The sequence below is a fragment of the Sciurus vulgaris genome, assembly GCF_902686455.1.
Source record: "Sciurus vulgaris genome assembly, chromosome: 9".
Taxonomy (NCBI): Eukaryota; Metazoa; Chordata; class Mammalia; order Rodentia; family Sciuridae; genus Sciurus; species Sciurus vulgaris.
Window position 1 is genome coordinate 64,153,404 of NC_136469.1, and position 21,479 is coordinate 64,174,882.

General features: G+C 36.3%; 1 protein-coding gene across 1 annotated transcript in view; it reads left to right on the forward strand.

Moving 5' to 3' along the window:
* The window catches only part of LOC306670170 (netrin receptor UNC5C-like), a 356,297-nt gene that overhangs the window by 246,328 nt on the left and 88,490 nt on the right, over positions 1 to 21,479 (forward strand). Inside the window, 1 exon segment of the mRNA XM_079154743.1 lies at positions 12,734 to 12,837. Coding sequence (XP_079010869.1) covers positions 12,734 to 12,837 — 104 coding nt within the window.

Below are 21,479 nucleotides of genomic sequence, written 5' to 3' on the forward strand. Positions count from 1 at the left end.
GACTGGTGCTAAATTAATAAAGACAGTGAATAAAGAAAACTGAAAGCAAATGATGGGGCGAAGGAATGATACTATACAATCACAATCATTTGTTTGGTAAAAATGGTGGTTTTTCCAAGGAATTCGAGAACATCAGCTCACGAAATTGCCTCTGTGCTCCCCTCCTCAAGCCCCCTTCCCCTCTTCTACATATCCATACACACCATGGCCTTTATCAATGTCTAAGCTACTATCCATTTACATATTTATCATGTTCATGGTTTCTATTCTCTCTCTCCTCACCCCCTTAGACACTAAGTTCCATGTGGACAAAGATGTCTGATTTGTTCATGATGAATTAAAAAATTTTAGAATGATGCTTGGCACAGTGTAGGTGCTCAATACACATCTCAAAGGAATAGGTGAATTAGCACTTCTATATTCAGATATCGCCATTAAGTGTGTGTGCGTGTGTGTGTGTGTGAGTGTGTGTGTGTGTGAGTGTGTATGGTGAATTATTGCAATTTATATATACAGAAGTCATAGTCATGACCCTTATGTTAGTTTTCCATTTCATGCCTGTCTAAAATACTTGGTATAAAACAAAATTAATTATACAATTTAGCCAAATAATCTATTTCTTTATGATAAAGTTCATGCCATGAACAGTGTCTAGTTGCTGGGAATATGTAGTGTCTTATTATAACTCAGCAGATTTCTTGACACCAGAATTAGTCACCTGTTTACTAAGGTGATTTCTGAGTTGAGTCTAATCCCTTATGCAACCATTAAGTCCCCAGTAATTTCATTATAAGGTATAGAGGCCAAATTTTGGAATCAGATGAAATTAATTAACAATTGATATTTTTAGGTAAGGGAGAAAATTTTAACAATAAGTTTCTGCTTGTTTTGCATAGATCTCAATAGTAGTATAATATTAATAAATTTGTAATGATATTTCTATTTCAAGATTAAAAACTGTAGTAAATACCTGATTGTAGGGCTGGGGAAATAGCTCAGTTGGTAGAGTGCTTGCCTTGCAAGCACAAGGCCCTGGGTTCAATCCCGAGCACTGCAAAAAAAAAAAAAAAACCTGATTGTGTCAGTCCATATTTTTCCAAACTTATTTGCTTTTATATATTGAGTAAAGCTCCTGAGTTCCATGAACGGCCCAAAGATCCATGGGTATTTATAACCCATATTTATTTTTGGATGCAGGGGACCATCTGATAGAACCCTGTCTCATAAAGTTATATTTTGGAGGAAATCATCTATCAATATGTTATAGGCAGGGCTGATAACCCACTGAACTAAAATGTGGCATAAAGTATGTTTTATGCCATATGAAAAGGGAAGTTTATGGCTAAAATGCTTATTTGCAAAAATCTTGTCTGCAGTCATTTCATTCTTTTTTTGTACTCAGCAAAAAGAGCCTTAACTTTTTGGTATGTCAGGTTCCTCATCCATAAAGTTGGCATGTTTCTTATTATTTATCCCTAAGACATACCTTAAAAATATTGTGATGACACATAATCATTTTTTTCTGAAAATAAGGATGCAGGGTGAATATAAAAGAGTGACTTATATGGGGTTTTTCTTTCTCCCTTTTCTCTGTAATGGATGTCATTTAGAGTTCTAGCTCTAAAATATTTATTTTTTAAGAAACCCTTTAGCAAGACTATCTGAATACAAATGCATTTGTCCTGTAAATGCCCCAAAGTCAAGAGATAAAGAAGAATGGCTGAAACTGTCCTCCCCTCTTGCAGGGACTGTGTTCACTTGAGATTTTTGAGTTTAAATGATCTCAGTGCAGTGAGGGATGGATGGACCTGGGCTCAGCTGAGGATGTTGCCAACATGATCCTCCTGCCAACATGCTGGCCTCTGTTCCTGGATGTAACTTATGACATTATGAAAGGTTTTGTGGTACATTTCTAAGAGTGGACAAAAACTTCAGCTATTACAGAAGAGAAATGAGGTCATGAAGTAATAGGTTAAACAAAAATCTATCATCTTCTTCCTTTCTTCTTAAAAAGCTCTGGGTCCTGGTAGCCAGCATTTTGGCTTGCTCACTGCATGCCTGACTGGTGATCCTGTTGTACATTAGCTGTTGTGATTCTCCTAATAGTCCTGTGAGGTGGCCACTGTTATTACCCTTATTGGTTAAATAACAAAGCAGAATCATGAAAATATTAGGTAACTTGCCTAAGTCATCACTGAGAAGTGATAATTCTGAATGTTAAGCAAATTTTTCTCTCTGCAGTCTAGTTCATTGTATGGAATGGCAGAAACTACTCAATTTTCCACAACTCCTAACTTTTCTATCTAACCAGAAAAATTGCATGTAATTCATTTTGTTTTTTTGGTTAGTTTTTATTTTATTACTCATAATATTTGAGAGTAAAAGACAAAAAAAAAGAGAAAATCCATCTAATTTTTATGACATTGTATCTCTTGCATTTAAGAATACAATAAAAATTGCTTAATATCATAATATTTTGTGATTTAAAAAAAATTTCAGAAAAAGTCAGATATACTATTCCTGGAAAAGAAAACCATGACAAACTTTTTAAGGTTCTATGGCATTAAGCCAGGTATTTTTCACTTTTAATAAGTACCCAAAGCTCTGAAGACTAATCTAGTTCTCTCAAAATGTGCAGTCCGGGTTGGTTCACAGCAGTTTTTTCCCATTAACAGCTAAATTGGGTTATTTAAGCATAAATTCTACTCTACTATGACAACATAATTAGTCCTTTCCATCATTATTGGAGAAAAGGTACTTTTTTTTTCACTTTAAGAACATAGGTACTCATGTTTTATCTGACCATGGAATTATTTTATTCACTAGAGGAACACTTTCAAAATTCATTAGAACTTTTTAAAAATTAAAAAAGTACTCTGTACCTCTGTTTATTTAACATGTAAAAATTTAATTGAAAAGTAATTTCAAAGTATGAAACTGTGAATCATAGTAAAGCAACTGTATTTGCTTAACGCAAGGTCAGGCCTATGTCAGAAAGTAGGTAAGATGGCCAGCAGCAGATAGCTATAACATAGATCTCCTCTGAGCACACAATTCCCCTAAATCTAGCACCATTTTAAAAGACAAGCTCAAATTTTGGAGGCAAGAAACCTAATTCTGATACTTGAGTTTGCCCTCTTAAGTCAAAATTTAATAAATAAATAAATAAATGTCAGTTCAACATGAACTCAGGGAGTACTTGACAACTATACTGAATTTGGTGACAGGACAGAGTGGGTAGTTAGAGAGGATTTTTTTAATGTAACTGCACTTTCTTAAGTGTTTTAAGTTTGTTATTTAGTCTTCACAATAACATTCTGTGATAAGTGTTACCATTACCATTTTGTGTACCCAGAGGTGAAAGCCCAGAAACCTCACTAAGCACTGAATCAGACTAAACCCAAGGCAGGATGGACCCAAACTCCATGCTTGTACTCACTGTAATATGCTGAATTGTGGCCACAGTGTACAGGGAGGGCCCTGACCTCTGGAATAGTAAATGTTACCTTGTATGGAAAAAGGATGTTTGCAGATGTGATTAAGATAAAGAGATTATCCTGAATTATCCAGAGGGGCTCTAAATGCCACCAAGAGTGTTTTACAAGAGAAAGGCAGAGGGGAATTTGACACAGAAGTGAAGGAAATATAACCATGGAGGCGAGATGGGAGGGAGGCAGCCACCAAGAGTCTGTAGCTAACAAATGGTATCTCTCTGAAAATCTTCAGAGCAGGCACTGCACTGCTCATTATGACCCAGTGAAACATTTCAAAGTTATTGCCTCTAGAACAGTGAGAGAATATACTTCTGTTGTTTTAAGCCAGGAAATTTGTGGTCATTTCCACAGGACATGAATACAACCACAAAGCAACACTCATTCCCCAACCAATCCACATCAAGGAGTCACCTGTTGTAAATGGGTGGGGAGCTTGAACAAGTGAATTAACTTCTCTGAGGCCTGCTTGTATAATCTGTAAAGTGAGGGGACTGGACTATCCAAGTTGGAAGATTTCTTATAGTTCTACTTCATAAGAGAATTTGTTCCCAGAACTTCATTAAAGAAGAGTGTCAGATTATTTTGAAAAGAGAATTCAATATGAACAATGCATGAAGACATATTTGTCCTCAAATTTATCATATTTTCAATTTGTTCTCAAATTTAAGAATTTAGCATTCAAGCCAGGCACAGCAGCACACACCTATAATCCCAGTGACTTGGGACAGGAGGATCGTAAGTTCGAGACCAGCTTCTGCAACTTAGCAGGACTATGCCTCAAAATAAAAAAGGGCTGGAGATGTAGCTCAGTGGGAAAGCACCTCTGGTTTCAATCCCCAGTACAAAAACAAAAGAAAACAAAACAAAATTTGGCATTCAATTAGTTGGTGATATATCTGATAAAAAGATGGCAGTAATGTGCCCACACGCTCCATACCAAGAAGTTTTGTGCAGTGGACTATAGGTTGGGGATACAAAAGCATCACATGTTAACTGCAAACTCCTGTTTAGTTTTGGCCTCCTGGAATCCAGTGTTGAGGAGGATTCTGAGGCTAGGGTCAGTCTGTGCCATAAAGAGTGTGTGACTGATTAATTATGGACATGTGAGTTGGAAGTGAATGCAGCGGAGTCACATATTTGCTATTTCTACTCTGAAGAGCAAGAGTTAAGCACAGATCAAAATCACTTTTGGCAATTTCCTGCTATACCTGCAAGAGCTTTAGGTTTTTGTACATAGCAACCAAGGAAATCATGTTGGTTCAAAAAAGAATGTAGGGGTCCTTTTATCCTATATATTCTTCAAGAATTAGAGAAATAATGACTTGTCTTTTTAGCCATCAAATAACTTTTTGTTTTCCTATGTTTATTTAAAATGTCACTAATCTTCTGAAGTTCATACTTGGATTGCCTGACATTCTTTCTGAAAGCTAGTAAGTGAATATAAATTAATAATTATAAAATACTAATTAAGAAAATATTATGTACACAATCCTATTAACGACCAACCTTGCCCACCAAAATCTCTTGGCCATCTTTTTGTGGTGTGTGTCTAAAATTTAAAACCAGGGAAGTCATGGGGAGAAGTCTTGGGGAATTTTTCAGAGGAAAGAAAGGCCATAAGAAATATTAAACTTCATTACTTTGAGCATTGAACTTGCTAGACCAACAGTCTCAAAATAGCTGTCCACAGGCCCAATATGGTCCACAAATTTTGGTTTAGCTCTCAAAATATTGCCCAAAGATTTTGATAAATTCTTGAGTAGTTGGTAACATATATGGTTAGAAAAGTTACATAAAAATTCACATCACCAACTTCTGTTAACTATTAAATAGTGTGTCCGTGGTCACAGAGACTGCATTCTTCTGGGCAGCATGCAACCAGATGTGAGTAGAAAGAGTAAAGTGGAAATGGATTGGATTTTTTTTTTACCCACATCCTATGTAAATTTAGAAACCAATAGACAACTCAGGTGAGCATTCTAGAAAAAAAAAATTCTTATGCCTAGCTTTGTACCATTTATGTTACCTTCATGTGAAGCTACATGTGAAGTTCAAGTCCTGTGCTAGACAAAGTCAACTCTCCATCAGTAGGAAAGTGAGCTCTGCCAAAGCTGTGTAATTAATACAGGGACTGAGGATAAACCAAGTGGTTAGAGCCACAGTGTGAGCAGGTCTTGTTGGTTCCCCACAGCTTCCTGTGCTTCCTGCAGTGTTCAGCAGTGCCTTGCACATCATGGTGGTCCACAATCAATCAAGTAATCGATCCATCCATCAGTGGTTCTCAGATTTTAGTGCTGTGCATGAAACCTGTGGGGCTTGTTAAAACTACAGATTCTCAGGGCCCACCCTGAGTATGAAGTTTGCATTACTATCCAGCACAGCATGTTTTCCCTGAATTTCTCTTTGTAAAACCTCACCCTCAATCATCAGTCTTCCCATACTGTAGTTGCTCTGTCTCACTCAGTTGTGTTTGACCAACAAATAGTAAAGATAAGGCTAAATGTTTGTATGCCATAGTGAAATTCACTAGTATTATGGGAAAATATGAGGTGGGAATTAATATCATTGTGTGCTCATTGTGCCAACCATGCCAAGAATTTTATAGGTGCTCCTTCCTTTGTGGCCCTGTGGAATAGATACTTATTACTAAACACATTTTTTTAGCTGAAGAAACTAAAGCAAGGAGAGGTTAAGTAATGTGCCCAAGGACACACAAATGTTAAGTGGTAGAGTCAAAAACTGAACCCAGGTTTGTCTGCACTAAACCCTGCTCTTAGCCACAATGTTATCCTTCTTCCCAGGGTCTTTTCCTACAGAGACTTAGAACAAAAACAAAATTTGTTTATATAATGATCAATCGGACAAGATACCCATCTCCTCACACACAAATGCATGTGAATACACATGCACACACTTATACATGTACATAATATGTATGGTATATCTTAATAATTTCTGTTTATTCAGTTTCAGGTTTTTTAATACCAGCTTTTAATTCACTAAATTTAATAGCCCTCTAAAGGGTCATGACAGTTTGAAAAACAGCAATAAACCTGAAATTCCATAAAAGCAATAAGGAATATTAAATACTATAGTTCATAGATCATATGGTCAAAATCTGTATGAGAGGGACATGTTGAAAATTTGCACAGGAGTATACATGTCCTTCATTTCAAAACTGTTTGAGTAATAATAAATGTAGTTGCAATAGTTTATATTACTTATGCTTTGTGCTTTACAATCTTCTGCACGCTTTTTGAATTCGATATGTATCTTAATATGCATAATATCCTTAGATATCTAAAAGCAAAACCAATGTTAATAATGTAATATTTCATTTACACTTTATCATTTTGTAGAATTTAAATATTTTCATTTCTACTAGAATAGTCTATTGAAGAATAAACTATTGGAGAATTTTTGACTTTTGTAGTATCAGTCTGTTACATTGCCAAGATTTTGTTCTCTAAAACATTTTATTATAGTAAATCTTTCTGCATAATGATGTAGCATCACTGAGGGAATGAACATTTTTAATGAATGTAAATCATTTTTTTTATCTTGGAGCAAGAACATGTTTATCTTTTGCAAAAATGATAGTATTAGCAACATGCCTGTTTAAATATCAGGTGGGGGATATTTTTGCCAATATTTTCTTCTTGTCTCCTTCCCAAATCAGCAAGACTCACAGATGCATGGATGGTGGTGTGCCCAGTTTTTCTCAAAGTTGTGACCTGTTCTGCCTCAATTTTCCTATAAGTGACCACATTCACCCTTTCTAGATTATTAGGCAAAGCTGTTCAAGGTTATCACTGGGGAAGAGGCACCATGTTCTGCCTCTTTTGTGAATATGCATATGGGCATGAGGGGTTTTCTTGCATGTTATTTGAGTAAGTATTTTCTTTTTCTCTCCTCTCTATCTGATGAAGACTGAAAAATTAGTCTTGTCAAAGAAATTTTCAGTGCATTTACAACAAAGAGAGCTTTAATTTTCAGTTGACTTTGTAGAGTATATTACATGACTCTAAAATTTGTACAGAATTTGCTAATATTTCTAACACTGGATCTTCTGGAAATCAACCTTCTCCCCAGTTTCTAATTCTTACCCATAACTGTACACTGAAGTATTGAAAAGGTTCATGAAAGTTGTCCCAAGGGGAATATTATAGGGTGTTCTCTTCTAAGATGTAGCGACTCTGACACTTTGCAAAACAATTTTTTGTATTATTTCTCTTGAACACTGCTAATCAACCAAGAACTATATTATCTCACAAAGGATAGGATATTTTTCCTAAAATGAATATTTAAAATATTCAGTCATAGGCCCTTATCGCAAAAATGTCCTTCAACTGTTCTTTATTTTCATTTTAAAAATGAAGAAAACGAAAGATCAGAAAGTCTTCCATACCCCAGTTAACCTTCTTTTCTGTTAACAACATTGTCAAAAAGCAGAGCTAATGCTTGCAGAATGCCATCAATTAAAGTATTCTACATTATGGGTAATTTTCAACCACAGTATTATAATCATGCAAAATAATAATTAAAAGCCTCATGACTCTACAATGAAATATGAGACCATGTGCACACAAGTATATGTTCAAAAGGCATTCTATGATTATGTATATATATGGTCAATAGAAATTCATATCATTTCAAGTCTGATTTGACATCCGTTAATTGGATTTCAGTGTATGGATTTAGTAAGCCAATATTCATGTTCTTGAGTAAACATCTCTGAATGCATGCACATGACAGAGCTGATTTTTCTTTTAATTGGTAGAATCAATAGCTAAAATCAGAGTCAGGCCAAGTTGACTTTGCAAAAGTAATCTAAGTTATAATGCTACATATTTTAGGCAACCTTAGAATTAATGGAAAGAAAACAGAAACCTAGAATCCTAAAGGTCTTCCAAGGGCAAAAATTCATCTCTCTTTTTCTGACAGGAAGGCCCACATTATTCTGAACCATTCTGTTTTACATCTAATTCCTAGCTGACAAGTGTCCGTTTTTCATGCTTATTCATTCGTCACCCTTGCGTTCCCTCTGCCTGCGAGGCATCCGGCCTGCCTTCTATCACATCTCTACAAATGATAAAGGATATGCTGAAAATGTTCCCACCCTCCCCCTGCAGAGTAATGTGGAGGCTGCAGTGAGCAGCTGCTGCGCTGCTCAGCCACAATATATTCTGCACTCATTACACATCCCGAAAGCTGGAGGAGAGGTTTTATGGCAGGAATTAAAAGCGTTTCTCAGGAAGAAGTATTGCCTTGTGTGGGGTTAAATGTGAGATCATTTTAGAAATTAGATAAAATTTATATAGAGTTGAAAACCAAACCATTAAAACAAAACAACGATGTGGCATGCAATGATGATTGAGCTAAACCTGCTCTTTAAGTAGGTGCCTCTGGCTGTCACCATTCTCAATTGGGAAGTGAGGACTACCTAAGATGTACCTTCATGGTGCAGAAATTTGAAAAGGGGGCCAAAAACTACACCACATCCTAACAACCATGATAGCATGCTACACTCAAATCCATTGCCCTTTAGTGGTGTCGCTGACTTCTGTCACCATAAAATTTTGGAAAAGGGTAGTAGGTGCACCTAGCAGTCATTCCCCCAATTCCCATGCACTCCTTCCTCAACACAGCTTGGCTTCCACTGCCCCTCACTCCTAAATTCCCAAACCAATAACTTCTCCCCTTTGTTTATGCTGAATTTGTCATGTCAATCTTCATATTTCTTCATTGTTTTTTCTTCCTGGTTCCTCTGACACAACTCTTTGGGTTTTCTCCAACCTGTTGGTTCACTCTGTCAGTTTTGCTGGCAATCTTTCTTCTTAAATGTTGGAACCCACTTGTCCTTTTGCTTCATTCTCTCCCCTGGTGATGTCATCTATCTCTAGTGGCTTCAGTCATTGCCTAGACAAGGAAGCCCAAGAAGTCCTACCAGGACTCCTTTTTCAAACTCTAGGCTGTTGTTTCTCAGGGAAGAGAGGGAGAGGTTTTTTCTCTTAGGGGACATTTGTTGTCAGATGGCAATAATTTTGTCAAGGATACAAGGGGTTCTTCTTCTGACATCTAGGTGAATAGAAACCAGAGATGTTACTAAGCATCCTACAGTGGAAAGGACAACCTCACAACAAGTAAACTTCTCTAATTCACAAAACTAATAGTGTGGAGGTTCAGAATCCATGAACTGGACCTACTGGGGTTTTCCATTTGATTATCCTACAGATATACTAAACTGAACACATATCAACATAAAGTTATCTTTCTCCCCACTTCTCTGCCCAGTTGGGTGCCATTTTATTTAGCATTAGTACCAACTTAACACATAGCTTAAAGTATAGCAATATTCTTGCCTCCTGGCACTCTCCAAATACCTAGGTCTTCCTGAAAGTCTCATCTACTTACTTTTAAAATTTGCTTTCTCTTCTTCCTGTCCACCATCACTAGCTGAGGTCAGGACCCCATCATCCTTCCTGGTCCATCCAAATGGGCCCCTAATGACCTCTGTCTCCTCACTGTCACCTCAATCCATCTGTCACTCTAGGGGCAATGTGACATCTGATCTCCCTCCTTTGTTTAGTAGTCTTTGAGGGCTTGGCATTCCTTACCATGGCAGGAAGGACTTTTATAAACAGACCTCAGCTTACCTCTCTAGTCTTAATTCTGCATCTTACACAGCTTCATCCTACATACCTAATAAAATGTCTACCATAAGAAGAAAATAAATATTGATGACTCTTTAGATACATACATGCCTCACTTTTTCTTGTTCTTCACCTCATTTTGTGGGCTCCTGATTAATTTGAGAGTGAGTCAGTATGCTATTTATTTTGAGAACTAATTCCAGTCATTATGTTTTCACTCTACTTCACACAGGATGGGAGCTCTTTGGTGTCATTTTCTGCCAACAAGATATACCTTATATATATATAACAATTATCCCATAGAAGTTATTCATTGCTAGTCTTTTTATTATTATCTGGTGTTTGGCAGAAGTTTTATCTCAATGCGGATCAAAAACAAACAGAAACTACTATATTAGAAGAGAACATTTTTAATGTTTCTGCCGGGAGGGTGTAGATTAACCAAAGGGATGTTAGAGGGATGCATGGGATGGCAACTTGTGTAAACTCAGAGGTCAACAGGTTCAAATACAGCATCAGGTATTTTGCAGTGATATTTTGGGCATTTTGGTAAAGATTTTCTTCATATGCAAAACAAGGACATAGTTTAGATACCATCCAAGTTATGGTAACTGTGGATTCTAAATATTCATTTCCATCTTATAATTGATAACTAAAATTTCTTGATAACTAAATTAGAAGTTCCCTGCTGGTAGAAATTTTTAGAACCACTATAATATTGGAGATTTTCTTCTGCCAAGAAATTCAAGAAAGGGGTAAATATGTAACAATGGATATTTTTCTTCAATGCATTTTTCTAAGTGGTGTTTTCTGGAAGGGACATTAGGGACTCTAGAGGCATGTCTCTAGAGTTTTGGGGTTTCTGAAAGCACCCAGCAACCACTTCGGACACAGGAACTCACACGAAAGATTTTATTAAGCAAACAGGCAGTGTCTCCCTGCAGGATGAGAGAGAGAAAATAAGAGGAAAAAAAGAAAGAGAGAGAGAGCCCTCATGCAAGACAGAGAGTGAAAGCCAGGAGGAGAGAGCATGAAAGCAAGGAGAGAGAGAGAAAATGGTGGAGGAGCCATTCTTAAGTAGTTTGCAGGCTAATAACAGACCAATACTGATGAGAATGTTCACAGGCTGATGAGTGGACCAATGACTGGCTAGGATGTTCACAGGCTGATAAGCAGACCAATAGCTGGCTGGGATGTTCACAGACTGACAATCTGGGTTGTAAAATGGTGTGGGGGAGGGAGAATAATAGCAGGTATGGTGCCTACAGTTTCCACCTATTAATTCAATAGGATGTAATGGTGCTTCTGACTCTTCTATCTTTACAGGGGCATGGGATGGAAGGACAGAGGCATAATTTTTATTGAAATCCATTGGATAAAATTCCAGTAACTTTATTGCAAAGAAATGAAGTGTAGGTGTACAAAATAAAAATTTGTGCTATGCATGGTGGTGTATGCCTGTAACCCCAACGATTTGGGAGGCTGAGACAGGAGGATCACAAGTTCAAAGCCAGTCTCAGCAACTTAGTGAGGCCCTGAGGAACTTAGAGAACCTGTCTCAAAAAAAAAAAAAAAAAAAAAAAAAAAATTAAAAAAGGGTTGAGGATGTTGCTCAGTGGTTAAGCACTCTGGGTTCAATCCATGGTACCAAAATAAAATAAAATAAAAATTTGTGAGCTTTTTTTTTTTTTAAAGCTGCTTTTAAAACTTTCTGACTGACTACATTCTTAACTTTAGAAATTAGATAAAACTTATTTAGAGCATAAGCCAATGCATTAAAATAAAATAATCATATGACATTCAGTAATGGCTAGTTAAACCTGTCGCCTGAAGTATGTACCTCTGATATGCTTCAATAATAAGCTGGTTTCTAATATTTTTGTATCTTATAATAACACTTTCTAAAACTCTGCTGAAAATTGCTGTAACTATAACTATATAAGCACATAATTAGGTACTTGGTATGTTTAAGCAGAAAAGACTATTTCATCTTCTAATTGAAGAATGGCCTCATGATTAGATATGGAGTTATTTCTGGATTCTTCTTAATATTTGCTCTCTCCCCTGCCTCATATTTGAGACATTTCAAGAAGTTGTATTCTTTCTTTGAAGACTCCAGCATTCTAGTTTCCATCCTGCACAGAAGCTTGTTTTTGATTTATTGATCAAAAGATTCCAGAGTTACTACAACTTTAATAGTACCTATTGTGAGAAAAGAGGAAAATATTTCTGTACACAAGGGACTTTATATGAATAAGAACCATGAGAATGGGGTTCTTTTGATTAAAAATGTGATCACCATAGTTGAGTATCAAGAAGTACTAAAGAAGTGCAATTAATGAATTTTACTAAGGGTTAAAATGAGGATCCCCAGAGGTTCTGTTGAAATTTAAAGTAGAGATAATTCATAGCCTTTGAATTTCATAATTTCCACCATAGAGAATATAAGCACCAAGATTATGGCACAGTATTGACATGTGACTGAAAAATTACAAAGATATAAAATGCTAAAACTTTTTTGTACTTTCTGTAAAGGTGGATATGTAATTTAGTTTTGACATGTATTTTATCGCTTGTACCTTCTAGATCTGCGGAAGACATTTGAGCAGGAACCCCTGGGAAAGGAAGTGTCCCTGGAACAGGAAGTCTTACTCCAGTGTCGACCACCTGAGGGGATCCCAGTGGCTGAGGTAACAAAAATTCTTAGCATTTAGCGATTGGCACTTAGTTATTCTATCAGAGGCCTAATCCATAGCTAATGGTGCGGTGAATTAGGGCATGGCATGATGAATGGCTGGTAATGGAGTCCTAACTGCCTGCTGCTGGCAAAATAGATTGATTGGGAACTGATTAATGACTTGGGAGTCAATTAGAATGCCCCACTGGACAAAGCCACAGGCAGCTTGGTTTAATTTTGTCATTCTCTTTCAAGGAATCAGAAATACTGTTTTATCTGGCACTTATAGAGGGAGATGATATGACTTAATGTGACACTTGATAATATGCAAAAAATGTTTGTGTGAGAAGGATATGTGTGAATCTGTATCTGTGAGTCTGTACACTCTACATGTGCATTTCCTATTCTATGATATAATCATGGACATCCCTAAAAGCCATATCCACATGCCTTGAACATGTTTCAGTGATATTGTGTCAATTAGTTACATTCTATAAGCTTTCCATTAAACTCTTCATTTTTGTGTCGGCTAAAAGAAAGCCTATTGATTGTTAATAAGGTATTATGATTCAGATTTATATCATGACTTTTCATCAGCACCAAACTATACAATGCCCTTTGGAAATGCCTGTCTCGAGGGAATAGGCCTGCATGACTCAGGAGATTGCATGCTCTCCTGAGGACAATGATCACCATCTTAGGGCATCCTGTTGAGGAATTCTAATACTGTGACTTTCGTTCATTAACAGGTAATCCCAAATTCTAAAAATGTATACCTTTTACAGGATCATTAGGAGACATCCTGATATGCATCCAACATGATTATTTTAGTGGCCCAGTCCTATAGACCCAGGCACATTTTAATTTGACAAGTGACATAGGTGCTTATTTGTGGTTCTTATTGGCCTCCATGCTACATTTGAGTCATTCAGAAGTTTTAGATGTGTTAAAAGGTTGATGTCAGGTGTTGCAATTACCTATTGTCATTCGATGTATAAGATTTAGTGGATGTTTCATAATATGAAAACTTGAAATTTTTGCTATCAATGAAATTTAAAACAATGTTCAAAAAGTGTTTAATAATTAGTAAATGATTCATAATTATTTGATTAATAATTTGATCTCTCACATTTTTTCAATCTTTTAGAGATTTCAGCCAAGGTGGGAATCTGCTTAGTTAGCTGGTCCCATGACAACAAAATCAAACCTGATTCCTTTTTTCAAACTAATAGTAATAAATCAATTAAAAATTTAGTTAGGGCCTAAATGACTCCATTTTTCTGTTATAGTCATTCATATGTCTAAGAGGCAATGTAAATATCTCACAGGAAATTTTAACAAAATTTCCTTTTTCACTTTGACAGAAGAGAGCAATTTTTTGCCTTATAGTTGACATCCATGGCATTTTCTAGCACTGAATTAGAGACTGCTTGATTGTAGCTATTTCATTCAAAATCATATCCTTATCTTCCAGCACCAAGACACAGTATGATTTACTTTGACCAAAAAGAAGAAAACTCTTCTCTATGAAATATCATTTCAGTGATTACAGTAGTGTATGTGTCTGCTTAATTATAGTTCTTAAATTCTAATGCAAATTTCTTTCATCAAACCCCCTTAAAGACCAAAACATATCATGAGTAACATGGCTCTCCTAGCCTCATTTGCACTCAAAATTTCTTAAAGGTAGCTGATTCCTGCAAAGACTTTCAGTGAGGAAATTCTGGTGTTCTTCATTTTTTTCAGTCTCCTCAACAAAGTAGTTCACTTTGTCAAGGAGTAAAGATTCATGACTGCAAACTAATTGGCTGTGAATTTTATTTGTATCATCACTGGGGAAGAGACCAATTAACACTTGGCAAGCTCAAAAATCATATACCCATTTGACATTCAAAGAACTATATTTAACGCATATTACTTTTTCATTTTTTTTTTGAAGTCTGAAGAAAGATCAAACACACACGCTCAAGAGCAGGTTAATAAACTCCAGTGTAGATTCTTTTCAGCACTATTAAAATCACCAAGATCAGAAAGCTAATGAACACCTTAACATGACACCTTACAACTGCCATATTTGCTCATGAGGGACAGATAAATAAAAAAAAGAAGGAATGAAAAGTAACTTAGGGAGTTAAGGGATTATACAATCATTTTAGTTTAAATATAAGTGCATTGATTTTTAAATTTTCATTTGTTTGTTTAAGGAGATTTAAAGCATAAAAATAGTATAAAAGGAAATCTTGATTTTAAAAGGGAACCAGCAGGTAAAACTCATAGGTTTTACAATAATTAGATCAATTCCTAGAAGATCAGATCTGGCTGGATATGTACAGCTTTGTTATTCAAGGCAAAATGATTCTGAAAGAGAGTCAGATATTAAATATTCAAAGAACATGTGGCTGATCAATTCAAATGATTCTTGTTTTATCAGCATATGTCTAGCTTCATTGAGGGAGTAGTCAGAAGCTTTCTTTGCAAAATATCAGGATGCAGTATTTTTTTCTTTTCCTATCCAAATTAGTTTTTCAAGAACTCTAATCTTAATTATGATAGCACTGCATTTGATGCAAATAATGGCAAAGGCACTACTGAGGTAACATTTAATTTCTGTACTTTGACCTTCTTTAGTCTACTCTGTAGAATGTTGACCCTGATTTCCTCATAGAACTCATGGTTTAAACCCAAGCATTATCATTTCTAGCTCTTTGACTTAGGACAAGATACTTAAATTCTTTGCATCTAAGTTTCCTCCATTATAAAAGGTACATAATAAGGCACCCCTAGGTAGTGAGATTTAAATGAGATGATATATGACTATCACTTAGAAAATATCTAAAGTAATCAAGAAATATGACACATTATTAGCACTATGATGATATTACCACAGAAAACTGAAGTTGGCTCTTGAATTCAAAATAGCTGTTGAGCACATTGCCCCTGCTCAGCACCTTGTGTATGAGGAGGAAAAACTTCTATTCTATGAAGCATCAGGATGCTATCATGTACACTTTTAGCCATGTGCTTTGGTTTGGAGTTCACAAGTGCTATGAAGAAGATAACATTGTGAGTTTTAAAACAAAGAAATGCCCTTTCAACAATGCCATCAAATGACTTGTCCCTCTTAATAGCTACAAGAAGTCATGAAGTGCTTCTCTACTTTTATCATTAAAGTTACTTTCATTCATTTGGTTCTCCTGGTCCCAAGATATTGGACCAGCCCTCATGATTTCTCCCAAAGGGTAAATTTGGCAGAGATTACTGTTGGTGGATCTCCTGTTCAGAGCCCAAGGAAAGAAAATAACAAAGAAAGTCTCACCGGAAGAAGAGGTCAACCCAGGATTCCTTATACACCATCTCTCCATGTGGTGACAGTTTTGACTCAGAACTCCTCCCAAAACTTATTGGTTAAGAAAAACTAAGTCATGGGGACCATAGGGATAGAGAATAAGTGTTTCAGAGGTCTAGACATGGCTACTTTCTTCTCTAGTCTCCCTACATCCTTCCTTTTTATTTAGGGATATTATGAAAAATATTTAATAACTGCACAGTGTCCTTAGCATAGGAATGGAGTTCTGATAACTTTGTGTTTTATCTGATATAATCCCTTCAGCATCTGAACCATAGGGGAGTCCAGGAATCTCAGGGAGCCAGAAAGGGTATGGGGTATGGGGTACTCTGTTATTTAGCAACACATTCAGAACTATTTAAGTATTTAACACCTGGTATAGATGAATCGGTGTGACTGACCAACTGGCAGCCTCGATAGTCACAGTTTTATACTGTCACCACTTGTACTGAAATGTTACCTGATTCCTCTTCTGCCTGTCTGACTAGATCATGACAAATAAGGAGCAAAAGATTCTTTTGTTCATGTTTTATCTCTAACACCAACAGATTATGGGTCTATAAGTAGGTTCTCATAGTTGACCAAATGAGAGAAAAGGATATTTTTCACTCTGAAGACACAACCCTTTTGAGAGAACTCAGTACAGGGGAGGAGGGAGAATCCATCAACCTGAACCTGAGAGCAAGGTTCCAATTCACTAGGACCAGGAATAAAAGGCCACTGAGACATACTTAAGTTCAAGGATTATAGGGGAGGTTACTAATAATCATATTCAAATTTCAAGGTAGACTGGGTAAAATAAAGAAAAACCCATTGTAGACATACTGTCAAAGCATATTGCTCAGTATTTTTACAACACTTTTGGCTAGGATCGAGCCGAAAATAAAATTCCTTCCTTCCATTTCAAATACTGCATTTGTCTCCATTTCAGCAGACAAACCTCCTTCCCATCTCCCTGAAGAAACAAGAAAATTAATACGCCCATGGATAGGTGCTGGGTTGCTCCCGTGGCATAATAGCAGCACTCTATGAAATTAATCCCTTTTTGCTCATTTTAGTTTATGCCTAGAAAATGTAACTATCACATTGTGAGTCAGAAATACACTCAGAGATGCTTTATTTCATCAGATTATCCCTTTTGGAGACCACTGGGATCAAAACATCAATGGATACAAGATTAGTTGGCATGGAAAAAGGAGCAAAACTGAATTTTTCACTAAAACTTGTGATTTGTTTCACCTTTAACAAGGGGATAATTGCTTCCCTAATTATAATTGAGCTGTTTCTCATAGGAGTGTAATTGGAGGAACAGGGCACAATGTTCAACTTATTGACCCAGTTGTACTTAAAAACAGTCATCTTATTTATCAACATTTGCATCTCTAATTAGCAAGTGGGAAAATATGGAGTGAAGTGCAGAAGAATAGATTATTTTGCTGAGTTTAGTCATGATAAATAGGGAACAGACTTTTTTTTTTAAGCTGATGCTGTCAAGGCATAAAGCCACGGGCAGCTGGAGGTGCTACCACATGTGCAGCATCAGGTGGCTCTCCATCTAATTGATTATTAATATGGCCACGTAACACAGTGTTTCATGAGAGTGGTTTCTGTTTCACTGTCATTTCCTCATTATTGGAACTTCATGTCAGTGAATTTCCATGCAGGTGCATTGTCTACCAAGCTGTGCTTTATATTCTTTGCAGGCAAAAGAAGTTCTGAGAGAAAAGAAGAGTTTGAATACTAATTTGAAGGGAGACATTGCTTTCAGTGCCCAGTAATATCAGCTGGAATTTTCTCCTAGCATGTGTGTAGAACAAGAAGGGGTTTGGATTATGAGATGATTATCAGCCTTGAAAACAGGTTTTCACAAGTATGTTTTCTTGACTAGTAGTTTTTAAGCTTTGCAGTAGTCTAATCAACATCTACCATCACCTCTTTTGTGTGATCATTCCCACACATTTTTCTTCTGAACTACCTCTAATACATACAGAGCTCACCCAAGCCCATATAATCATGTGAATTAAAAGTTATAGTAAGAAAGCTGAGTACAGTGGCAGACATCTGTGATCCCAGTGGCTGGGGAGGCTGATACAGGAAAATCGAGAGTTCAAAAAGTCTCAGCAACTTAGTAAGATCCTGCCTCTAAATAAAATATTTTTAAAAAAGGACCGGGACTGGGCCTCAGAACTTAAACGCCCCTGGGTTCAATTTCTGGAACCAAAAAATTATATATATAATAAAATTAACAACATAAACATCAATTTATAAAAAAAAGATAAAACAATAAATCCTTTCTGACTTATTATAGATTTAGAACTTGTTTTCTACATATACATAGTGGTTGCTTCAAGTCTATAGTACAAAATTTGGATTTTATTTTTTTATCATCAATTTATTTAAGAACTATGTAGTAGAATGACTCTGTGCCACATATTTTTGTGGTTACTGCAAATACAAGTCAAAGTTCCAAGAAGAGAAAAACAACAAGCAAGAATGGTCAATATATATATACATATATATGTATATATGTATATATATATATATATATTTTTTTTTTTTTCCTGATGACTATAAGTTAAAGGATGGAAGACATGGTCATGTGAGAAGGAGGGGTGGTTGTTCAGGTGGGAGTCCTTTAGAGTTGAAGGAACATCTATCCAAAGAGGTAAATGTTCAGATAAGATCTGAATGACAGGAAGAAGCCAGTCTTGAAAAGATCTGGGTCAGAAAACTCCCAAGACTGGGAGCAGGAGAAAGAATATCCTCAGTAGGAGCTGACATGGCTGTAGGAGCACAATGGAGGTCCCTTGTCTGAGACCCAGTGAGCAATAAAGAGCAGGGCAGTGGAGGAGGAAGGTGAAGGGCGGTGATTTACAGATATGGAAAATGGTTTGGAATCATTTCTAAATGTATGAAAAGCCACTGGAGATTTTAAGTATGGAATTGTCAGGACCTGATATATGTCTTTAAAAGATCATTCTGGCTACTGCATGGAAAATAGGTTTTAGAAAATCAAGAACAGAAGCAGGGACACCATTTAGGGAATCTTGCCACCACCCAGGGAAAAGAAGATGGTTGCTTGTCCTTGAGTGAAAATAGAAGAGAGAGAAAAGTGGAGAAATACGGAACATATTTTAATTTCCATAGAAATTAAAGACCCTAAATGTGGCATTTAAATTTGATCGTACTAACTATAGAGATACTTGTTCTTTCAGAAGAAAGTGAGATCTTCCATGCTAAAGTTCAGCAGATCCATAGCCTGATCTTTTCTAAAATCTAAAATGACCTAAAATCAGTGGCCAGTAAACCTAAGCTATTTCAAATACAGTCTCTATTATAATGGTACTTCAACAGCAGGCAAAGACCTGGCCAATGCCCATAATCATAGAGCAGGAGGGTCTTTTATTTTGAGGTCCTTGTTTGTTCAGAAAAGTTTATCTTGTTTTTTGATGAGTTCTCTTACTTTGGAATTTCTTTTAACAGTTCTCTAAGTACTTACAAACATCATTTATCATAAGTTCATTGTGGATGGGAAATGGCAGTCATGGAGAGCATAACCTGGGTTTTTCTAAAGATTTAGCTGTAGTCCAAACCAGGTTTCACGGATAAATAAGAAGAAAGTCAGGGAGATGCTTATCCTGAAAAGCAAGTAAATAGTTAAAGTTGCTTAAGAACTAGCCATGGACTTGCTAATTTTTATTTATTATACCCTGAAAAATTTAGCCTTTTAAAGACATGTCAATGCTGTCTTGTTCCCTTGGAAGATGCTCTTATATATAGTCATTCTTCTGTGGTTTTAAGGGTTTTAAGTTTGGGTTAGTTAGTGGTTTATGTATCGTATTTTGTTGCTATTAGTTCATTTGCCTGCATGCTTTTATATCTTCATGTTTTAACTTAGGTTTTAGAAGTTTTCAGATTTCAAGAAAGTTTTTCTCCATGATATAGTCTATGTATGTTGAACTCTCAAAAGCAATGAGCCAGGCATATGTGCAATTAAGGAGTATTTCCACAGCAGGAAAACACATTCCCCTTCTTGCAAATTCCTTTTTGCAGAAGTTAAAACTGAGCAAAATGTCACGACAGCTTCCATTTGTTTTTTTCATTCCTTTCTCTATTTTTAACAATTGTCTAAATACATAATTTCAACTTGCTCGAAGACCAACATTACTTCAAAGCATAAAAATATGCATACTTTCACAAACCTTCTGAAAGTTGCAAAGTATATTGTATAAAGGTCAACACAGAAGGGAATGGATATTTATTTTATTCCAAATCTGAGAAGCAAGTAGCTGCATAGCCAAAGGGCCTTCCATTCTTGGCAAGAGAGAGCATCTAGCACAGTTCCCCACAGCAGAATACTTTTTTTGGTGATTTAAAGCCCCAACAAGGGACATTGAGGCACTTGTTGTCAATATGAGAAGCAAAAAATATACTGGTATTTCAACTTCAGGAGCAGCTGGAGCCAAACCCTATCTATGAAAGTATAAAGAAGATGTATTAGCTATAGATAATTTTAGAATTTTCAAGCCCTTCCTATTCAGGCTGTGTCACATAGATTATCCACATTTCCATGATCTGGAAGCTTCTTAGGCAGAATCTCAGGCATCACCATCAACCACTTAATCAGAATCTACATTTTAGCAAGATCATCAGAACCAGCCTGCAGTACTGGTTCTTACATTTGAAGGTTTACTGAAATCCCCTGGGATTGGTTAAAAAATACTGCCCCTTTTGTTCCACCCTAGAGATACTGATTTGGTTGGTATGCAGTGCAACCTGATTACTGAGCTTTTTAAAAGCTGCCCAGATGATTCTAAAATGCAGCAAGTGTTCAGAAGTACTGGTCTAAAAGGCAAGATTATGACTAACAAATATACAAAAACTTCAAACTTGTCATTTCTAAACCAGTTGGTAAACTTGGCAGACTCCCAGAGTATAGCTAATGCTCCTTGGAGAAGCTTAGCTTGGCTGAGTGTGCTTCTGATAATTGCCCCATAATTGCTTTTCCCATTTGTTTGATTAATGTACCTGTATACAATGATTCCAGGCTGAATCTCCATTCTCACAGGTGTGCACACACTTCAAGTCTGTGTGTCATTTTCATCCCAGCGTCTGACTTGATGGGTCCCAGTTTAAGATTAACAAAGTAACCTTTCTGATAGATGTGGATTTTTCTAGCGGACCATTGCAGGGCTCACTCTTCATCTTGGGTGGCATGTGGCAGTTTTCCTTGGTTAATTAGGACAAATGTGCCAATTATGTTAATGTTTCTCCCGATACCAATCAGTGAATAATTAGACACAACACAT